General features: G+C 35.1%; 2 protein-coding genes across 2 annotated transcripts in view; both read right to left on the bottom strand.

Moving 5' to 3' along the window:
* LOC131160379 (phototropin-2) overlaps positions 1-1284 on the bottom strand; it is a 192871-nt gene extending 191587 nt beyond the window's left edge. Inside the window, exon 1 of the mRNA XM_058116010.1 lies at positions 701-1284. Within this exon, the coding sequence (XP_057971993.1) occupies positions 701-948 (248 nt within the window). The 5' untranslated portion in view covers positions 949-1284. The remainder of the gene's footprint in view (positions 1-700) is intronic.
* An 11566-nt stretch (positions 1285-12850) lies between these two features.
* The window catches only part of LOC131160020 (tetraketide alpha-pyrone reductase 1), a 31587-nt gene continuing 22162 nt past the window's right edge, over positions 12851-22275 (bottom strand). The window contains exons 4-7 of the mRNA XM_058115303.1: positions 22085-22273; positions 19393-19555; positions 18985-19177; positions 12851-12986 (exon numbers count right to left, since the gene is read on the bottom strand). Of these exons, the coding sequence (XP_057971286.1) occupies positions 12851-12986; positions 18985-19177; positions 19393-19555; positions 22085-22273 (681 nt within the window). The remainder of the gene's footprint in view (positions 12987-18984; positions 19178-19392; positions 19556-22084; positions 22274-22275) is intronic.

Genomic DNA, 22275 nt, shown 5'->3' with positions numbered 1-22275 from the left:
GTCAAAGAAAGGGGGAAGAAGGAGGCGAGCGGGTTTCATACGAAGGGAAAGGACGGGGCAGCGAGTTTCCTGCCGGCGAAAATGGCAAACAGGCGCCTATTGGCATCAAGGCACGCGCAAGGAAACTCAATGTCCAGGAGGAAAAGGACAAGACTTACAATGTAGTTTTGGTCCTATTGAAATGCTGTTATTATTATTATTATTATTTTGATAACGAGGAACTTCAACTACCGAAGCTATAGACGATCCACATTGGACCTCCGGTGTGGTACCAAATCATGAGTCTCATTTTAGGAGCAGCGACTTGAACCCTCAAATCAGATTTAAACCTTATCAACTGAAATAGTATTGTTTTAGTGGCTGTCTTTTTAAGAATAAATTTAGCCAAAATTATCGTTTTAAGTTTGTGAATTTTTTAAAAGGAAGCGACACCATTTAACTTGGTCGGCATGCATGTCACACACAGTGTGCAATTAATATTTTATTATTTATTATTCATCATTTTTAATTTTTTTAAAAAAAATTAAATTACCAAAATAAAGAAATATACAAATGATACCCTAGAAAAACACCACAAAAATCTAAAAAATCCTGAGAGGCCAAAAATAGTGGGACAAAGTTAAAATTTCAATCTATAATATATAATTAAGTAATTAATAAAATGCTTAAATAATAAACAAACTAGGGACATGGGACGTACCAGTTTCTTCCAATGACCTCTTTAGAAGAGTAACCGGTGACAGCGAAGAAGCCACTGCTGGCGTACATTATGGGACAATCTGGTTTGGTGGCATCCGAAACGACAAACGTCTGTTGCAGCTTTGAAAGAGCATCCTTCAACTCTTGAGATACTCTGGGGATGAAGTCATCCCCTCCTGCTGATGATGATTCTTCTGATGTTCTCGTCGATTTTTCACCGGCGCCGGTACTGATATAATTTGACGCCATTAATATTGTTGCTGTAGTAGCAGCTGTAGCAATAGTACTCCCTTGATCGGTTACTACAACTATTTCATCAGCTTTCGCAGCTGCAACCTCATCCTCCTGCTGCTGCTGCTGCTGCTGCTGTAGTCTGCTTCATATACATACATACAGATTACCACGATCGATCGATCGATCGATCTTCGATCTGCACTGGAAGTCAAGTTGGGAACAGGTACAGCTGACTTGCCAAATTAAGGATAACGTCAGTCTAGAGAATTCTGAATGGTAAAATTTGTACAGGTGGGCGCCTTTGCACGGACGCCTTTGGCACCTTTAATTTCCTCCCGTTTTATCCAAACCAAAAACATATATATACATATATATATATATATATATATATATATATATATATATGTGCTCCTTGTGGACATAAAAATTGAATATATATTTTCTTAAAAAAAAATGAAAGCGGCATTTATTTTTAAATGGTTGAAGTTGAAATGACGACCGTGGCTACACCATGAATGGCCCGTTGGGGCCCGGACATCTTGAAATATTTTTTAGGCTACCGTATACCCACATCTTATTGTTGGCAGAGATAAATTTCTCAAATGTCAATAATATATATATATATATATATATATATATAATATGATTATAATTTCAACTAAAGCTTTGAATGCATCTGATGACTCAGATTTCTAATGAAGAAGTTCAATAAAGTCATAGCGAGAAAATTCATCAATGGTTATAGTAAAATATATGTAATCACCTACAGCAATATGAGTAAAAGAGTCACAAATATCTGTATAAATCAGTAGCTGTCTAGAAATTGAACGATCTTCGGAAACGTTCCTTGATCACGATCACCTAAAAGAGAGAAAGTAAGGATGTGTTGGAGGACCCGACGTGTACTCTGGGGATCACTCCGATGCTTAAGCAAGGTACTTATTGAGAGACTATGAGTTGTAACAGTAGAAAGAGTGAGTATGAATGAGATGCTTTACCTCTTCTCCAAATTTTTTTTTATAGTGGTGAAGGTTGACCCTTCATTGATCCAATATTAATGAGCATTATTGTGCTTGTGAGAGTTACATAAGCTTTTATGGGCATTTATATAGAAGTTTTGAATATGATTTTGTAACCATCCCTCTCATCAATGTGTATAATTAAATCTACCTATCGGTTATGGAAGGAGGTTTAATAGTGAAATTGAAATCGTTTCTCCTCTTAAATGAGGATATTTTGAGGTATATTAGTTGCCCCCCCTTTGGTCTCAAATTTTTGAAACTTGTTTCCAAAGTTCAAAGACTTAAAACACTGTCGGACCTTTTTGATGGTGTATTTGTCTAAGCTACTTTGGCTTCTAGCGAACAACTTATCAGCTCATCTGAGGCCTTTTATACTTCATTTGAGCCATTTTCGATTCGTGTGAGCCTATCTTCATCTCGTTCACATCGTTCTTGGCTTGTCCGCAAGGTTATCAGCTCGACCAAGCCGTCTAGTCACTAGCCTAGCCGTTCTTGCCGCCTTGACTCATTTGAGCCGTTTGCAGACCGTTGAGTCGGGCTTTGGTTAGTCCGAGCCGATTATGTGGTCGGGAGTTTGGTGCACTCCAAGTAGCTATTCGACTGTACTTTTGTGTTTTTGATTAAACCGAGCAGCTGTTCGAATAAAACAATATGAGTAGCTCTTTTATCAAAAATACAAGCAGCTTAATTATAATCCGAGTAGCTCCTTAGTTAAATTTCTTAATCCGAGCAGCTCCTTGGTTGGATTTTGTAATCCGAGTAGCTCATAATCCAAGTAGATCCTTAGCTAGATTTCATAATTTGAGCAGCTGCTTGGCTAGATTTCATTGTCCGAGCAACTTTTAATCCAAGCAGCTCCTTAGTTGGATTTCATAGTTCGAGCAGCTCCTTGGCTAGATCTTATAATCCGAGTAGCTCTTAATCAGAGTAGCTCCTTGGTTGGATTTTGTGATCCGAGTAGCTCTTAATCCGAGCAGCTCCTTAATTGGTTGGATTTCATAATTCGAGCAACTCCTTGGCTAGATTTCATAGTTGAGTAATTTTTCTTACTAGATTTTTATAATTCGAGGAAGTTTGTGACGCCCCATTTTTTGTACCATTTTTTTCCATAAATAATAAATACTCAATCGTCCGCCATGTCACAACTTTGATACCACTTCAACACAACCCGACCTGAAGTGGGTACCAAGTAAATGATAAATCTCATATACACAAACCTAATAGCGAAAATCAATATATACAAACCATCCAGAATACAAATAACCAGAGTTCTATACATCCATTCACAACCCAAAAATCCATAACATTCTTTAGAGAATTACACAAACAAATCCCCAACACAAAACTCTTACCCTAACTATGAGGGTATCAGCTCCCCTCTATAACGGAGCTCTATCTCCTGATCTGTTACGGTTTCCTGAAATATTTAAATATTTGGGTGAGACACCTCTCAGTAAGACGGAATAAATTATTTATAGTGTGTGCCAGCATGAGTTTAGTTATACCATAATATACTCATTTAAGTGGTTATATCATCTGAGAAAACGTACCGATATGTGTTCATAATCATATAGATATAAAACATAATCTTTTATAAGCTTTTATTCCATTTCTCAAATTTATACACATGCAATCCATATTTATCAGTGAAATTTCCTGAAAATAGGGGAGATTACACGCCTATACATGTTGTAGTGATCTAAAAAATAAAAAAAAAATAAAAAAAAATTTAAATTTTAAATTTTTAAAAAATAAAAAATAAAAATTAAATTAATTAAATTATTATTATTAATTAAATACTATAATATAATAATGATATAATAATAATAATAATAATAATAATAATCTATAATATATATATATATATATATATATATTTAAATAGTAGGTTGTTACAAGCTGCATATAGACTTTTTCATCAAGATCACCATAGAGAAAAACATTGTTGACATCAAGTTGATGGAGGTGCCAATTATGAGTAGAAGCAAGAGCCAAAATGGTACGAATGGTGGTCATTATAGCAACTGGAGCAAATGTCAGTGTAATTAATGCCTTCTTACTGGCTGTAGCCCTTGGCAACTAGGCGAGCTTTATACCTTTCAATGGATCCATTAGGGTTGTATTTGACCTTGTAGACCCATTTGCAGCCAATGGGTTTCTTGTTAGGAAGAAGAAGAGTAAGTTGTCTAGTTTGTTGAACTCGAGGGCATCAATTTTAGCATGCATGGCAATATGCCAGTTGTGATCTGTCATGGCTTGGAAAAATGACTGGGGTTTTTTGGCAAGAGAGAGGGTTGTGGTGAAAGCACGGTGAGAAGGAAACAAGCGAGAATAAGACGGAAAATCAGTGATAGAATAAGGAGTACCTGATGAATAACCATTGCAGAGTTAGATGATTGAGCAGGCCGAGACGACAAAGCTTGTTTCATATGAAAATATTGCAAGTATGTCGGTGGCTGAGCAGGACAACTAGATTGTTAGGGTGGTGAAGGAGAGGGTAAAGAAGTGGATAGGGATAGACGAGAGGTAGATGGTAAGGAAAAAGATGGTGACAAAGGTGGAATTTCTGTAATGTGGTCAAGAAAGGGAATAGGACAAGGTAGGATGGGTTCCGTGGGTTCAAAAGTTGATGATGCAAAAGGGAAGAAATCTTCATGAAAGAGAACATCTTGAGACACAATGATTTTATGTTTTACAAGGTTATAAATTCAGTATCCCTTTTGACCATATGGATAACCAAGAAAGGCACATCGAGTTGCTATTGGATCGAACTTAGTTGGGTTTTGCGAGTGTGTGGAAGCAAAGGATAAGCATCCAAAAACTCGTAGGTGACTGTATGTAGGTTTGACATTATGCAATCTCTCATAAGGAGACAAACCACCTAAAATAGGAGAAGCGGTTCAATTAATGAGATAAGTTGCGATAAGAATGACATCCCCCCAAAAGTGTTTAGGCATATGGGCTTGAAAAATTAATGCACAGGTAGCATTAGAATGGTAACATTGTTTGCGTTCAACTACTCCATTTTGTTGGGGGAGTGTTGACGCAACTAGTTTGATGTGCGATGCCTTTGGGGGCATAGAAGGAGGGCATGTCAAACTCAAACCCATTATCACTTCGTATGATTTTTATGGTAGTGTAGAATTGGTTTTCAACAATGTGAATGAAGGATTACAAGAGAGAGTGGGTGTTAGATTTACGGTGCATTAAGTAAACCCAGGTACGACGGGTATAATCATCAACAATGGTGGGAAAATAGTGTGCACCAATAATGGAAGGGACACAATGGCTCCCCCAAATATTAACATGCAATAGGTCAAAAGGTTAAAGAGAAGAAATGGAACTAGATGGAAAAGGTGCACGGGTTTATTTAGCTAATGGGGAAATTAAACATGATTCTTAATTGGAACTACACATTTTTGGGAATTTATTGGAAAGAAAAGAAAAATTTTTATTTGATAGATGACCCAAACGATGGTGCTAAAGTTGGGAAGTGGATGTGGATGTAGCCACCTGACAACAAGCATTCCTAGTGTTGATGAAGCGGTATAAACCGTCCTACTCAATTCCCATCCCAATCATCTTCATCAAGCGTAGATCCTGAATGAAACAAAAATATGAAGAAAAAAATAATGAGACAATGGAGGGTTTTGCACAATTTACGAACTGAAACTAAGTTGAAATGAAAAGTCGGGATGCAAAGGACATTGTCTAAAATAAGATTGGAAGAAAAGTGAACTGATCCAATATGAGTAACGGTGGCATGAGAGCCATCCGATAATTGAACAATTCGACCATGTACTCGGAAAGATTGGCTTAGAGTAGTGGGTGAGCAAACCATATGATCGGTTGCCCCACTATCAAGAATCCATAAAAGATCATTATTCACTACAAAAAATAAGGTTATTAGTGATGGTTTTGAATTAGTCGCTATATCTGCCGTTACTAATACTTATTAGTGACGAATTTTTCAAACTGTCACTAATAATAGAGTATTAGTGACAGATTAAAATCGTCACTAAAAACCCTAAGTCCGTCACTATAAATTCTACATTAGCTCGATCAAAAATCATCACTAAAGCCATAGTATTAGTGATGGTTGTAAATTCGTCACTAATGATGTACTATTAGTGACGGTTTGAAATTCGTCACTATTGCTCACAGGCAACTATTAGTGACGGTTTTCAAACCGTCACTAATACTCTAAAACCGTCACTAATACTATATTATTAGTGACAGTTTGAAAACCTTTACTAAAACTCTTAAAAAAAAGAGGCAATTATTAGTGACGATTTTGAAACCTTCACTAATACTTAAATTGGAAATTGTCACTAATAATTTTAAATTAATTTTTTTCCAATTATTAATTCCTATAAAAATATGTAATTACATTTTCGTATACGTAACATTAAAACATAATTGCTAAAACATTCATAAATTATTCAAAATTCAAATTCAAATTCAAATTTAAATAAAAATACAAATATATTATACAAATTCAAATTCAAATACAAATATATTATACAAATTCAAATTGAAATACAAATACAGTATACAAATTCAAATTCAAATACATTACCCTTGCCTTGCTCCCTCGATCTCTGCCACAAAAACATCACAAAGCCGACAATCACAGCCACTGAGGTCATCACGATCCCCACCGCCCAGTTGGACTCCATTGACACCCACAACGCTGCCTGGATTCACCTAAATATATCATGGATCCACCATGATGGTGATGTAAGCTTAGACAGTACTGAGAGACCATGGCTACATGGGCGGCTATGACTTGCTGCATCGTCATCCTCAAGGGGGAAGTTCTCAAACAATAAGGCTCAATCTGCAATCTAGGACCCAACTTCAGAATCCTCGACCTTAATGGTGATGGAGCAGACGACGAGGTCATGGAGGGTGATGAAGGACAATGAGGTCATGGATGACAGAGAAGGACGACGAGGTCGTGGATGGTGGTGGCTGCATCAATGATTCTTTATCTAGTTTACCCGGAGTTTCTTTTCAAAATTGAATTGAAATGCGATAAGCCTGCCCATGTAGACAAAATGAATTTTGGCCTTTTATTAGATGAAAGGCTAAAATTCATTTTGTCTACATGGGCAGGCTTATCGCATTTCAAATCAATTTTGAAAAGAAAACTCTGGGTAAACTAGATAAAGAATAACCATCCACCCCCACTATAAGAGTAGCTGAACCTCCCGATTCTTACCTCCATGTCCATCATAAACTCCAAAGAATAAAGTGGAGCCATCTAGAACAGGATATGCAACATGCTAACAAATCAAACATTCATAGTCAATAACAAAATATTCATACTATTAGTAAAGAGTTAATAAAGTGCTTGCATACTGTAGCATGTATGTGCATAAGACAACTGAATCACACCTGCAGAATTTAGAACTAATCATTGTATAAATCAAATTTTTTTGCTAATCCTTTTGACAAGGTTTTAACCAAGGAGAAACCTTAACAAGAGATTAAGACATGTACAAAAACAGCATAGATTACAAAAAGTGAAACCTTGTCACAAATCACAGCTCAAAACCCCTAAACAAAATCCTAAATACTTCACTTAATCAGCCTCAGTTCACCCCCAAAAGTCAAGAAATAGCACTCCGACGCATCCATGGTTCTAATTAAAAACAACCCACATACCAAATAAACCCCAAAACCAGAAATTCAAACCCAACAGTAATAATTCAGGCACCCAAATCCCTAATTCCCAGCTCCAAGCTCTTCAGATCACAAACTGACAAACCCAGCTCGAAACCAACAGTAATTGAACTAGTAAAAAAAAACAAGAAATGCACCAAGTTCAACAGAAACGGTAACAGTACTTGCCCAATAGTGCTAAACCCAGCTTCGAATCCAGGAAATCACCGTCGTCCCTTAACTCACAGAAAATAGACTGACTTACTTGAAAAACTTTGAAACGTAAGATGTAAAAATTACTTCACAAGAGCAAGAAACTGGAAATCTGGGGTCAATATTTGGCAAAATAAGCAATATTACTTTTCTGAGCTCAATGCAAAGAAGAAAGTAATTCATTTAAATCCAGATGTCGCACATAAGCCTCACAAACAAACAATATATTAATACAGTAGAACCTTAACCTTCTGAAGATTGGTGACTTTCTGGTAGAGCTAAAGCACGAGCTCTAGATCGGCATTGGCGTTCCTGTTCCTTATGTTGGTAGCTACAGCGGCCTTGCTGTCTCTTATCCACTTGAAGTCTATTGCAACCTTCCATTGATGCTTCACTGCAGAAACACATAGACCCAATTAATAATTAAAATAGAAATGGAAAATGGAATCAGTGAGAAAGAGAGACAACCATTGTCATCGGGTGCAGAGACGGGAGTAGCTTGAACAGCGAAAGCGGAAATAGCTCTAGTGAGAAATGGCGGGGGTCTTCGAGGAGAGTGATGGCTGGAAAATAAACCTAGGGATAGGGATAGGGATAGGGTTCTGGAGAATGGTCTGAAGATGAGAGAAGAAGAAGAAGATAAAGGGGCAGGAGCAAGTTTTCAACTTCGGAAAGTCGTCCCACCCAGACCACACTGCAAGCCCGCCCATCGTTCTGCCATGGATGTAGAGATGGAGGAGACGCTGTGGGTGGCGCTGCGTGCATGGAGGAGCGAGGAGGGAGGGGCAGAGGGAGGAGCAGAATGAAATTTGGGGAAAGAAAAGATGGTAGGAGGGAGAAGGAGGCGGGAGTAGAAGAAAGAAGAAATTAAGGTGGGGATGTCAGATTTTGAGCATCAGTGACAGTTTCAAAACCATTACTAATACCCGCTTATTAGTGACGGTTCTCCCAAACCGTCACTAATACCCTCAACTATTTCCTTTTTAATATTTTTTAAATAAAAAAACTAGTAGTGACGGTTTCAAAACCGTCACTAATACCCGCTTATTAGTGATGGTTCTCCCAAACCGTCACTAATACCCTTAATCATTTCTTTTTTAATATTTTTTAAATAAAAAAACTAGTAGTGACGGTTTCAAAATCGTCACTATTACTCGCTTATTAGTGACGGTTCTCCCAAACCGTCACTAATACCCTTAACCATTTCTTTTTTAATATTTTTTAAATAAAAAAACTAGTAGTGACGGTTTCAACACCTGTCACTAATACCCGCTTATTAGTGACGGTTCTCCCAAACCGTCACTAATACCCTTAATAATTTTTTTTAAATATTTTTTAAATAAAAAAACTAGTAGTGACAGTTTCAAAACCGTCACTAATACCCTTAACCATTTCTTTTTTAATATTTTTTAAATAAAAAAACTAGTAGTGACAGTTTCAAAACCTTCACTAATACCCGCTTATTAGTGACGGTTCTCCCAAACCGTCACTAATACCCTTAACCATTTCTTTTTTAATATTTTTTAAATAAAAAAACTAGTAGTGACGGTTTCAAAACCGTTACTAATACCCGCTTATTAGTGATGGTTCTCCCAAACCGTCACTAATACCCTTAACCATTTCTTTTTAAATAAAAAAACTAGTAATGACTGTTTCAAAACTGTCATTAATACCCTAAAATAGTCGCTAATATTTTCCCGAAAAAAATTTTCGTACGGAAATTGTTTACCACCCTATTTTTAGTGACGAAAGTATTAGTGACGGTTGCTAAAATCGTCACTAATGCTTAGACTATTAGTGACGGTTCTTAAAAACGGTCACTAATACCAACTTTTAGTGACGAAATTGAATTCGTCACTAATACTTTCGTCACTAAGAATCAGTTTTTTTTGTAGTGATTAGACTTACTTGACAATAAAGATTCGACACTACCTACTTGGTGTGCCATGGATTGATGGGAAATTGGAGTTTTTGAGAATGGCGGGAAGTTGTTGGCACCATTCAGGGGTAAAAGGAAGGCTACTAGTAGATGGATTGGAAGAAGCTTGATGAGCACTATGCTTTGGACCCTGATTGGGCTTAGAGTTACGAGGTCCTAGAGGGAAACCATGGATGCAGTAGCATTGATCCACAGTATGACCTTTTTGTCCACAATGAGTACATTTGAGGGACTTCCTAGGTGAATCGGAGCGTTTTTCCTTTCATGGCTGATGGTTGGTGGTAGCCAGAGCAATACCTTCAATGGATGATGGAGACAGAATGATGTGATGGCGTTCTTCTTGAAGCACAAGGGCATAGGTGCAGTTGAGGGTGGGAAGTGGATCAGTTAGAATTATCTGCCCATGGATCGTAGTGTAGAAATCATTGAGCCCCATAAAAAACTTCAGGACATGATCTAGTTCTTGCTGTGTGAGAGTCTCCTTGCGTGTGCTGCAGGTGCAGCTAGACATTCCTTAAACTAGGTGTAACTTGTTCTACAAACTCTTCAATTTGGCAAAGTATGCACTCATTGATAAAGATCCTTGAACAAGATTATTAATATCTTGTTGAAGCTTGTATAAGCGGGGGGCATTGACTTGGGAGTATCGATATTTCAAATCGTATCATATGGCGTGGGCAGTTTCACAATAGACCACACTAGTAGAAATCTCTTTTGAAATGGAATTGAGAAGCCAAGAAATTACTATAACATTGCATCGTTTCCATTGTGAGTGTTCCTAGGATTCAGAAGATGATAAAGGTAGCGTGCCATTAATGAAGCAGATTTTATTTTTTTCGTTTGGAGTGCGAGAATCATCGCACGGCTCTTTGTGGAATAATTATCCTCCGTGAGCGATGGAGAAACCAAAATTAGTCCAGGGTGATCTGATTGTTAAAGGCAAAAGTGATAATTAGGATCGTCATATTTTTCCACCTTGGTTGCCTTTTCAGCAATGACAAGTGAACCGTTTTTTTTTTTTTAGGAAAAATAATCAAGTCGGACCTGGGGCACGAGTCTGTTCTGTGGCACGGGTTGGACTCAAATTAGAGTGTACAGACTAAAATAAAATGTGCGGCTCAAAGAGAAATGGAATGAAGTGTCTGTGTGTGTTGTTTGGGCTTTAACTTGGGAAAATCAACCTAAAACCCACCTTCTTCAACTTTGAACATAAAGGCAATATGAATGTTATACACCCCAACTGTTTGAAAAAAATGCTCAATGAAAATAGAGATCAAATTGAGCTAATTGATCGAACCAAGTGAAAATTAGAGAGCATCAGAATAATCCCATAATCAAGAGTAGTGGAATTCTAAAAAATAAATCCTACACTCAACGTTTGACGGTAGCGTTGATGTGAGAAGATGTGAGAAATACAATGCCTGTTTTATGGCATTCAAAAACATAGGAACAAAACCGAGGAGAATTATCCTCAAACAAAAGTTTTACCTCTCAAGGATTGATTTGCTCTGATACTATGATAACACTAGAGCATAAAGAAATGAGAGGGAAATAAAGAACAAGAAAAAGAGAGCAAAGAATGAATTGCTATTGATGTATTTTTACAAGCTCTATACAACCCCTATTTATACATGTAAATGGGGAGCATAAAATTGAATGTAATTAATCTACATGACCCTGTCCATATTTAGATGATTTGCTGACTTCTCTTTAATAGGAAGTTCACGTAATATCAGTCCCAAATTTGCTAGATACTTTCTGTGATGTTAGGCAAGATTGTTGCCATGAATTACAACCTTCCTCAACAGAGGTCTCATACTCCTAGGTTCAAGTCTTAAGGAGTGTTTGATTCATTGTATCTTTAACATTTTCGGGATTGTTATGCCTATTACATCTCACTCCATATTTATTTGGGCAATAGATTTTGATGTGGTAGATTTCTTAACATTATTAAGAACAAAAGATTCCCATAAAACATGGGCATTCTGTGCCCACCCTTCCTCATGGGTAAGTTTCGTGAGAATTTTACTTTGAGGACCACATTGTCCTCCTTATTTTGGCCATCTTGTTAAAATGCCTCCTAATATTATCATGTTGAAAGAAACATTCACATGAACAGCCTTGCATACATTTCTACGAATCTTACGACACTGATAAAATAGAAAATATTCCCATAAGGCAAGCATCTCATTCTTAGGAATGTTATTTTATAAAAATATTTTTGATTTTTCAGGCCAAATGCACCCTTAGGAGTGGAAGAGGTATGAAATGGGAGATGGCTAACTTCTATTATTTAATCCTGCTTAGTGTAGGCTTCCAATTGATAGAAAAATGCCCAGCTTATTTTAAGCAAAATGGAGGTGCAATAGGGTGCTTTTTTAAAACATTTTTTTTTTCCTCTTCTTTCCTTGAAAAATTATCCAAACGATGGGTTATGGGCTTGAGGAGGCCAGATGACACCACCTTGCTATCATAGTGGGCAGCACTATTCCTAGAATCCATGCTTGACTATCCATAGCTCACCTCTCTCTCTCTCTCTCTCTCTCTCTCTCTCTCATACTTTTCATTTTTATTTTTTCCCTCTTAATTTCCCAAGTAATAAAAGCACCTTTTCTTTTTGGATCTTATTGGTTGCCTAATGTGGTAAATCCTCCAAATTTTGTTGGACATATGATCCCAGATCAATATAGATCTCCATTTCATTTCTTCTCTTTTTCATGAAAAACAACAACCAAACCCTAGATTTTAAACCTACGATAGGGTTTGTGTGTATGTGCATGCCTATGAGAAAAAAAATGCTTTGTAACTTTTATCAAATAAAATACATCCTTATGATTAATTGTTTATTTGATGCAGAAAACCAGGGAACATAATAATATGAAGTTGCCCACAAAAAAAACTAAATGCAATTGCAATATATATATGTAAATCCATGAGATCTATATATTACCATCATGTTATTTTTTAGTATGTTCTAAAGATAATATTCCTTGTATAAAACATATATTTTTTGGGGTTGGGGGGGGGGGGGGGTTTATATCCTTGGGTGCTTCACATCGAGTTATAGATAGCCAATTCAAGATAAATGGCCTTGCTCTGTAAGAGAGGTAATGCAATCATCGAACATCTCATGGATGGACTTGAACTGGAACCCTAAATTCCTCAACTTAGAGGTGTTGAACTCATAATATGGTCTGTCAAGATACTCAAACCTGGAAATTTCTTATATTAATTTGAGAAAAACACTGGTCAGATTTATGATATACGTGAAAACAGTAATCACAACAACAAAGACGATGTGGATAAATGATAAATAGGACACAATGCATGATAAAGAGAGTGACTAGACTAAATCTAATAGTAAATTTTATGATTTTTTTCAACCCTTAAAAGTTTTGATTTAATATCCAAGATTTAAAAAGTGCTAAAGATTACAATAATAAAAAAATAATGACAAATATAGACTAAAAAATTTTATGTAATTTACATGTGGAAAAAATACTTTTATGTGTCTATTTGTGTTTACACACCCCATTAAGAAATAAATATGAAGAGACTCATCATGACAAACTTAAGTGAAAAAAAAAAATATTGTCAAAATATTATTGTCCAAATGTTCTAATTCTTAAACCCAATCTTTTACTGATGAAGCAAATTAAACATTTCGTTAGAACATCATTTTTTTTTTTGTGAAAAAAAGCAATCACTAGTCAATCAGATTTGATGACACCTCTTCATTTCACTTCATTACAATGTCAATATACAACATTGCAAAAGAATTGATTAGATGTGATAGAATATGTAGAAGAAAGTTATAGAAAATTAATTGAGCTTTTGATGGTTGGTGAAAGGCTAGCTGATATTTTAATATTTACTGCAAATGAACAGTCTTGAGCCTTTTTTTTTTTGCAACTTAAAAAACTATAATTTGATTATCATAAAAAATCTAATAAAAGATTATTTTCCCTTAAGATTTATTAATATACTCCATACAATTCATCTAAGAGGTTTTGGGTTCATAATGTAAGATGAGATTGGGAGAAGTTGAAAAAAGGGGTAGATTATTTACATTGTACAATCTTATTTTAAAAATCTTGTGCAAAGAAATCCTACGTAAAGTAAATTATAACTAAATCAAAATTACAAGAAAGACAATTGTATGAGTTTAATGGTGGAATAGCGAAATAATATACTAAATGATGTTTGTAAGGTTTGGAGTGGTTGCCATACCCCCCGGGCCCCCAAAGGTTAGCCATTTCATCTACTTGTTTTGAGTTTTTGACTATCTTTCTATAGTGTGTCAAATGGGCTTGGAGTTAGCTCAACACTAACCCAAAAACATAAAAATTATGACATGTTAGTAAGGTCAATTTGGCCAATGACACTTCAAACAGTTTAGTTTGACCAATGATGCATTAGATAAGTCTATCGACCAATGGCAAGTTAGTAAAGTTAGCTCAATCAATGAAACATGGTAAGGTCATTCCACCTAATGAAATGTTGGATAAGTTAGCTCAACATCACCATTTTGTCAATTAATAAAACACCAATGGGCCTATAGTAATAGAAGACATAAATGTCAAATTGTAATAGCTCCAACATTTAGAGGATACAACTTATAATGCCTTTAAATCAAATGAGGTTACCAAAGATATATCAAAAACCTACCAAAAGGTAGAAATCATGAGCAAAAAAGGTATAGATCTATTCTAAATCCTTTATTAACAAGACTCCTAAGCTCTTGGATTGGCTCAAGCATGAGAGGACCATTGCTAAAGTAGCCTCTTATATGGTTTTGTTTTATACATTACAAGGTTAGTAAGGCAACTGAACTCTATCCATTAAGAAATATACACATGTTCATTTGCTCCAAATTATGTAGTACTAGTGGGTAGTATTTATGGGGAAAATTATAGTTAAAAATATGAGAATAAAAGTCATAGTGAGACTAGGAAACGAAGTATTAATACTTATTGGATCACCGTTATGAAGGAGGGAGTGAGGTCACCTTGTGGCAAGAGACACACTTGGTTGCTTCGATTCCTTATGCCAGTGAAATGGTTAATTTACAAGCAAAAGTAATTGTAAATTAGTTTTCCCATAAACTTAGTGTTTTAGTATTTGACAACAATTGATATTGAATAACATAATGCTCTCATAGTCGCAAACTGTTCACTGCAACAAGCTAAGGATAATGAGTGTTGATGGGGCTACTTGCAAACCACAAATTTTGTCTTAAAAAAGGATTCATCATACACACATTGGGTGCTCACACCATTAACATATGGAAGATAGAAAGACTAAAGGGCACTCTAAAACTCGATGATCTACCCACCATTGTCTAGTAATAAGATTAGTCACAATACAAGTAGACAACCTTCGGAAGACGAAGTAATAAGCTTTATAGATTCATCAAATCACATGAGAATAAGGAAAGAAAAGGTGGTGGATCTAAGAATAAGAAACAAAAAACATTTATTCTAGCCATTACTCCCTAGAGGCATAATCTCCCCTTCATCTAAAGAATTTTGGATGAACCATTGTTGATAAAGTTTTGGAAAACTATCATATCCAATTATAATGAGACTTAAGGCCAAATTGAGAGCCATTTGAGGCTCACTTCAAGAAGTAGGAAAATCATAAGAACCATCATAGACTTGATGGTAGTAAGAAATTATTGAATAAATCTTAGAGGAATTATATAAAGATTCAACATGGAGGTCTTGCATATCTCAAGCCCCAATTAGGACATAAAAATGGTGGCATTCATAGCTAGGGTATGAGACTCCAAATTCAATTCTCCTTATGAAAGTCACCTCACACTGACTTTTTCAAATTGTTTTCATAAGTTGAATGTTTGAGATGTGGAATTAAAAAAGATCTAGAAATGTTGTTTCTGATCAAAGGTTGAAAAGAAGAAGGATTAGGGGAGGAGCCAAACCCCTCAACTTCTAAGCCACTTGAAAAGAACAAGAAGTGTAAGAAGGAGGTTAGGAAGATATACAACAAGTGCACCCCTCATAGTGCTTTGCTTTAAAATATTGATGTGAATTCAATTAGATAATTAAGTGTGGTGTTCGATGAAAATGAAAGGTAGATCTAACTAGGGAGGCTTTGACAAATATTGTTGATTTGTGGACATAATATTGATCAATGTTATAACATTAAGAAAGAGATATAACATCTCATCTAGAAAAGGTATCTAAAGAGGTACATAGGAGGCGATAGGTCAACAAGGATAAAGGAAAATAACAAAGAAGCATATCTTGGGAACCGGCCTGGTGGAGGGACAATACAAGTAATTCTAGCAGTCTTACTACAAAACAATGGTGTAGTAAGGGAAGGAAATAGAAATGGTGTAGGGTTTATGACTTGGAGATCACCTTTCTAAGTAGCATATTAAGAAATGTCTTTTATCCTCACAATGAACCTTTGGTTATAACTGTTGGCCTAACAAGATTTAATCTCATTTTGATAAAATGACAAATCAAGGCATCTAGTTGTACTATTAAGTGTATTTACAGATATTATAGTTTAAAAGCACAATGAAATATGAATAATGGAAGGCCATGAAGAACACAAGTAAATGAAAGATAGATATTAAAGAAAAGTATGGATAAAGATCAAGCTTAAGGATATGAAGACCTAGTTAGTTTATAATGTGCATTGTAAACTAGGTTTCATGTAAGTACTTCTCAATTGATCTTTGTTATGAAGCTCTTAGGTTAATTACTTGAACCTAGATACCTTTTAAATACTGAGAAAATATTTTTTTAAAGTTCATATTTTGTTTAAAAAAGTTAAAAATCATTTTTGAAATCAAAAGATAAAGGGATATTGAATTTCAAGGTGTTCGGGTGCCTGAGGCAAGTGCTCATTCGACCGAAGGCAAAAGTCTTAACAAACTGGTATGGCATCAGAGAGTTCAGACAACTGAACGTCAGGTTTAGTCTTCTGAATGTGTTCGAGTGACCGAACTTAGAGTTCAGTTGACCAAAAGGCTATAGGCAGTTTTGAAATTCATAAGTTAATTGGTTCAGGCGACCGAACTACTAGTTCAGTTGACCAAAGCGCTACAATAAGTTTCACAAACAACAAGAAATCTCTCTGATTTTCAAATATAATGTTACCCAAACACGCACAAATGACTATAATTCAAACCTAACTATATATAGCCAACCCTAGTCATGTTAGGGCAACTAGAACACATCGATTTACATTGAAAAATCCTGCTATGCGTCATTCTTGCTGAAACTGATTTTTTGAGTTATTCTTTTAAAGTTCAAAGCTTTCAAAACCTAGCAAACTAAGCTAATCTCTTTGAACTTCTTTGAAAATACCTTCTAAGAGTATTATAGTGTTTATTGTATATGAATCCGCTCTAGTTAGAGAGTTTTACTTGTACAAAATCAGTTCTTGATTTCCTTGTGTAAGCTGATAGTTCTAGTTGTGAATCGTTGAACAAGTGGAAGGGTTTTTCTCTTGAGAGGTAACTCCACCTAAGTAAAGGAGAGAGGCGAATTTGCTTAGTGAAGAAGTGGGATACTCCGCCCAAGTAAAGGAGAGAGGTAACTCCACCTATGTAAAAGAGAGAGGCGACTCCTTCTATTGAAAGAGGTTTGTAAAAGGCATCATCGCCTACTAAAAGAGAGAGGCTTCTCCGCCTTGAAGGAGGGATAGTAAAATTCTTATAGCGGGTTGCTTGAGGTTAGGACGTAGGCACGGTTGCTAAACCTAGTAAAAAATCTGGTTTCACTCTTTCCCTTATCTCTTTTATTTTCCAAGCATATTTATCTTGAAATATATCTGTTGTGAATATTTTACTTTGATTTGTGAATTCTGTAAATGATTTGAATATTCTTATTGATTAACATCTACAGTAGTTACTAAGATTATATTGATTTAACCTGTTGGGAATGGTATTGTGATTGATATATCACTTAGTCAAGTTATAATATAAACTATCTCGTGGATTGAGCATATTTTGAGTGATATTGATTTGCTGTAAGAATTGTTGATATATATATAGACAAAATTGTCAGTAGGTTGGTCTCATATTGAAGTATTAGATTAGACTCTTGATATATATATATAGACAAAATTGTTTATTGAGAATACGACTGTTGAATAAGAAGTTAGAGCACGTGTAAAATCAGTTTTGAAATTGACTAAACTTCTGCGCATAAAATTTTAAAATACCCAATTCACCCCCCCTCTTGGAACTACATCTTGACTTTTACTAACCACAATGATTGCTTATCACATGATTGAGAGGATATTGGTAGATAATGAAAGCTTGGTTGATATTATGTTTTACCATGTCTTTAAAAACATCCCATTTTTTTTTTGAAAAAAAAAATGAACAACAACAAAGATCATGCAAAGCTAGTGAGTATTCCAGTTATAAGCTTCATTTGAGAGGCATTTCAAAATCAAGGATCTCCTTACTAAATAGGGTTAGGAATTTTCTTTGGCAAATAATTGTTATATTTGATTTCATGGTGGGCAAGGGAGGAAAAATTAGGTAAGAGGGCAACTCTTTGGAAAGCTTAACAAGAATTGAGTTATACCCATAATAAAGGAGAAGTTAGTCTAAATAAGATTAAAGCTTAAGGAGCCTATCAAAGTTAGTGTGCCCTACACACCACCACTTAAAAGAAGTGCCTTCAAAGGTCTCAAGTGGCCTTTGAAGAATCTTTGTGGTGGTTAAGTTGTTAGGACAAGATGTAATCACAAGTAAATGAAGAAATATATATATATATATATATATATATATATATATATATTTGTTAGTGTTGGTTTTATTTTTGAATAGAAGTATTTAATGATTTTGTTGCACTCGCTATATGGTTTGTACCTTAACAAATAGAATATCATTATCAAAGTAGGATCTTAGTGCTTTGTCAATTATTTGTATGATGTATTCTTTAATCCCTAAAGCTAAAGATTTATAGAAAACCTTAAAGGTTAAATATCGAATGGATGATGCTATTATATATAAAACCCTTTAATGAAGTTGGATAAATAAGCTGTGATGTATGAGAAAGCTATAAATGAACAACAATTCATTCATTCATTCATTTTAAGACCATCTATATATGAAGTTCAATAGATATGCTATGATGTATAAGAGAACTATAAAAAAAGGACAATAAAATTGTTGATTTTAATGGTATGCGTATGAGTAGATATATATATATACGAACGAACCTCTTAGGGATGGGAAACAATGGATAACGCTCTAGTAAAAGGCACGACAGCTCATTATTATCCATCACAGTGGAGCTACAAAGGTAACGACCGTGAGCACTTTCATTCTCATAAACAAGGATGTGGCTGAGTGCAACATCGTCGATGTGAACATATCCCATCCTCCCATGCCATTGAAATTTTTGCTTCTCTCCTACTCGTTAAGTTACACACAGATAGTCATATATGTTTTCAGCACAATAATTGAATTAATTTAGTGACGAGATCTATATAAGAAGCTTTGTATGCGTGTGATGTGCACATGGATGCAAATTTGGCTGTTCTTAGTTATTATATGTATATATTTCTATGTTTATTCCAGTCAATTGCAAAACCAAATTGATCATAAGAGAAGTTAAGCAGGGGTACCTTTAAGCAAGCCCAGGATGTCAGATGCGGTTGAACACAAATTAAGTGGCAAACTGGGTCCAATGATGAATGAAGGGAGAACTACTACTAAATCAATCTTATTCTCTTTGCAAAATTCCCATGCAGCCCTCTCTGCTAGAATTTTTGATAGAGCATACCATATCTTTCACAGTTCACAAATTGCCATGCAAGCCAACCACCATCATCCCCAACAAAAACAAAAAAAGCGATCATGTTAAATACATTTCCTCAAAGCAGTGTAATAAGACACAAATCGCTTTGTAACACACTTAACCTCATTTTATGAGCTTCGAATTTTAAGTGAATCATTTTTGGACATTCACAACTAAGTAAAAAAATAAACAAAAGCAAGATCCAATTAGGATAAATGTATGAAGTACTAACTGCATTAGGTCTATTCTTAATAGAACAAATAAGGCCATTTGAAACGAGGGTATAAATGGTTCATTTTGGTTTGATTCCAATGAAATATCAATTAGAAAGAAAATTGAAGTACTTTGATTCCAATGCGTGATAATTTACATGATTACATACTCTTTATTATATTGCCCGTCTTAACTAGGGTTTCAACCTTGACTATAAGAATGTACATTAATCTCATGTGAGAAACCCCAAATACTCTCACATAACAATAGAGTGGTACAATTCAACATCCAAAATTAAAATACGAAACTATGCATCAAACCATCTTTGAAAGCAAATTAAAGTCCTACTTGTGCTCCTAGGTGAACCAAAATCTTGTCTTGTGTAAAACTAGATGCCCAATAAATAGTCCAATGACAAAGTATTTAGGGAAATGATATGGACCATTTAGTCTTAAAAATAATTAGTATTATAAAAACCATGATCTGCAAATTAATTCAAATCATTTCATTTTTAACTAAAAACAATAGAAAAAATGTTTATATATTGCTTCATTTGCCCAATTTAATTTGCTTAATTCATTCACCTATTAGCTACCGATGTTTCACTACTAACAACCTACAAGAACATTCATATGCTAGTTCCAAAAAATTGAACAAAATTAAAAGCATTCAAAGTTTCAATTCCTAAGTCTAAGTTTGCAAAGTTATGAATTAGAAAATTTCACAATTTGTTAAAAGGACATATTAAAAATATAATAATTCTAATAATTTATATAAAAACAACTAAACCATGTTGTAATTTTGCATACAAAATTCAATTTCATATATTATGGTTTCAATATGAATGCAAAAGAAAAAGGCCTGACAATTATTCAACTTTGAGTCTCTTTAAGACAACTTAGAGATATAACAACTTTTATATTTTGATTCACTTGATCAAATTTATCTTGTACACACACACACACACATGTAATATTATAATACAAATGTAAACATGAAACAAATTTGGTTTAAATGCTATGCATTAATTGAAACATAAACTCTTATATAAGCCAAGAGTCCAAATCCCAATGTTGTTGACTGCATGTATATTAATTTTAATGTTTTGATATTGTTCCTTTGGCTTGGTTCGGTTCGAAGATGCTTAGCTTAATTAAGTTCAATTTACAGCAAAACCAAGAGCTCAATCAAATTACATAATTTCTAATATAATTTCTACAAATAGATATGAGGAGCATGCTATAACTCAGGCAAAGAGAGCTCATGGGTGGGTTAGAAAGAGAAACAACTATTTAATAATTACTAGCATAGTGCCAGTTAATAGTGTGTCAGGTTTTATGTTTTGAATGTAAATTTTGATGTTTAAAGAAACATTTGTAAATACAGTTAATTAGCACTCTGATATAAAGTATTCGAGATTTCAATTACTTCCGTTGTTTTATATTTATTGCATATTTATGGAAAGTCGCACCTCTGACCCCATTGGGTTTGAGGCATGACAATATGCATGACTCCATTTGAGGCATCCTGAAGCTAGATATCAACAACTTTCAAATGATCTCTTTAATAAATGATAGCTTGCCTTGGATATAACTCAATCCACCCTTAAGGAAAATGAATTTCGTTTGCTTTTAATCCTTAGCTATAGGGGCTTGATTCTCAATCTTTAGCTCAATTATGGGCTCCTTTTCAATGTCGTCACTTGGGACTTTCCATTGACAACTAGCCTTGGAGATGACTTGATCCATCCCTAAGGCAAAATCATTTCTTCTTTTCAATTCCCAAACTATAGGGGCTTGCTTCTTAATCTTTAGATCAATCATGAGCTCCTTTTCTATGTCATTGCTTGGGACTATTCCAATGAGATGGATCTAGGAGATTAAGGCGTTTAAAGTAGCTTGCTCGCCCAATTCATTCAACATAATGTTTTTTGGGTTGAGGAGCCTAAGGACAAGCTTGGGATCACTATACTCTCCATATTGGTAAGAACTTCCTTCTTTTAGAGATTTAGATGCTAAAAGTACATCCGTGTTCTATATAAGCTCCATTATTTCCTTTTATAATTTAGTAAACTATTCAATAGGAACAATGACTTGTCTAGGGGGGGACATAAGGAGTAGGAGGAGTGGGATTCTAAGATGGTTGAACTCTGGAGTAATACCCACTCTAGGCCTCTAGCAACCAAATACTTGAAGTACTTAAGGGCTCAACATTGAGTAATTCAATTAATCTTTTGTTTCATTGGGTGAAGAGTATAATGTACAACAATGAGTAGTATGTAATCATTAATTAGTAATGAAAGTTACCTGGAGCCTCCGACAGAGGTCAGTAGAGCTCCAAGATGACTCATCCAAAGGTATATTGGGGTCAAAATCATCTCTTATCCTTACAGTTGAAGAAGATGAGGTTAGAACCACACGCTTTAGAGATGGATTCCTTGCGCATGAGCATAGCACGTTCAATGTACCCTTAATAGCCGGATCCAAGATTTCACCCT

Source organism: Malania oleifera, chromosome 7, assembly GCF_029873635.1.
Source record: "Malania oleifera isolate guangnan ecotype guangnan chromosome 7, ASM2987363v1, whole genome shotgun sequence".
In the NCBI taxonomy this organism is placed as follows: Eukaryota; Viridiplantae; Streptophyta; class Magnoliopsida; order Santalales; family Ximeniaceae; genus Malania; species Malania oleifera.
The sequence above is the reverse complement of the archived record's forward strand: the minus strand, read 5'-3'. Positions and strand labels throughout refer to the sequence as shown.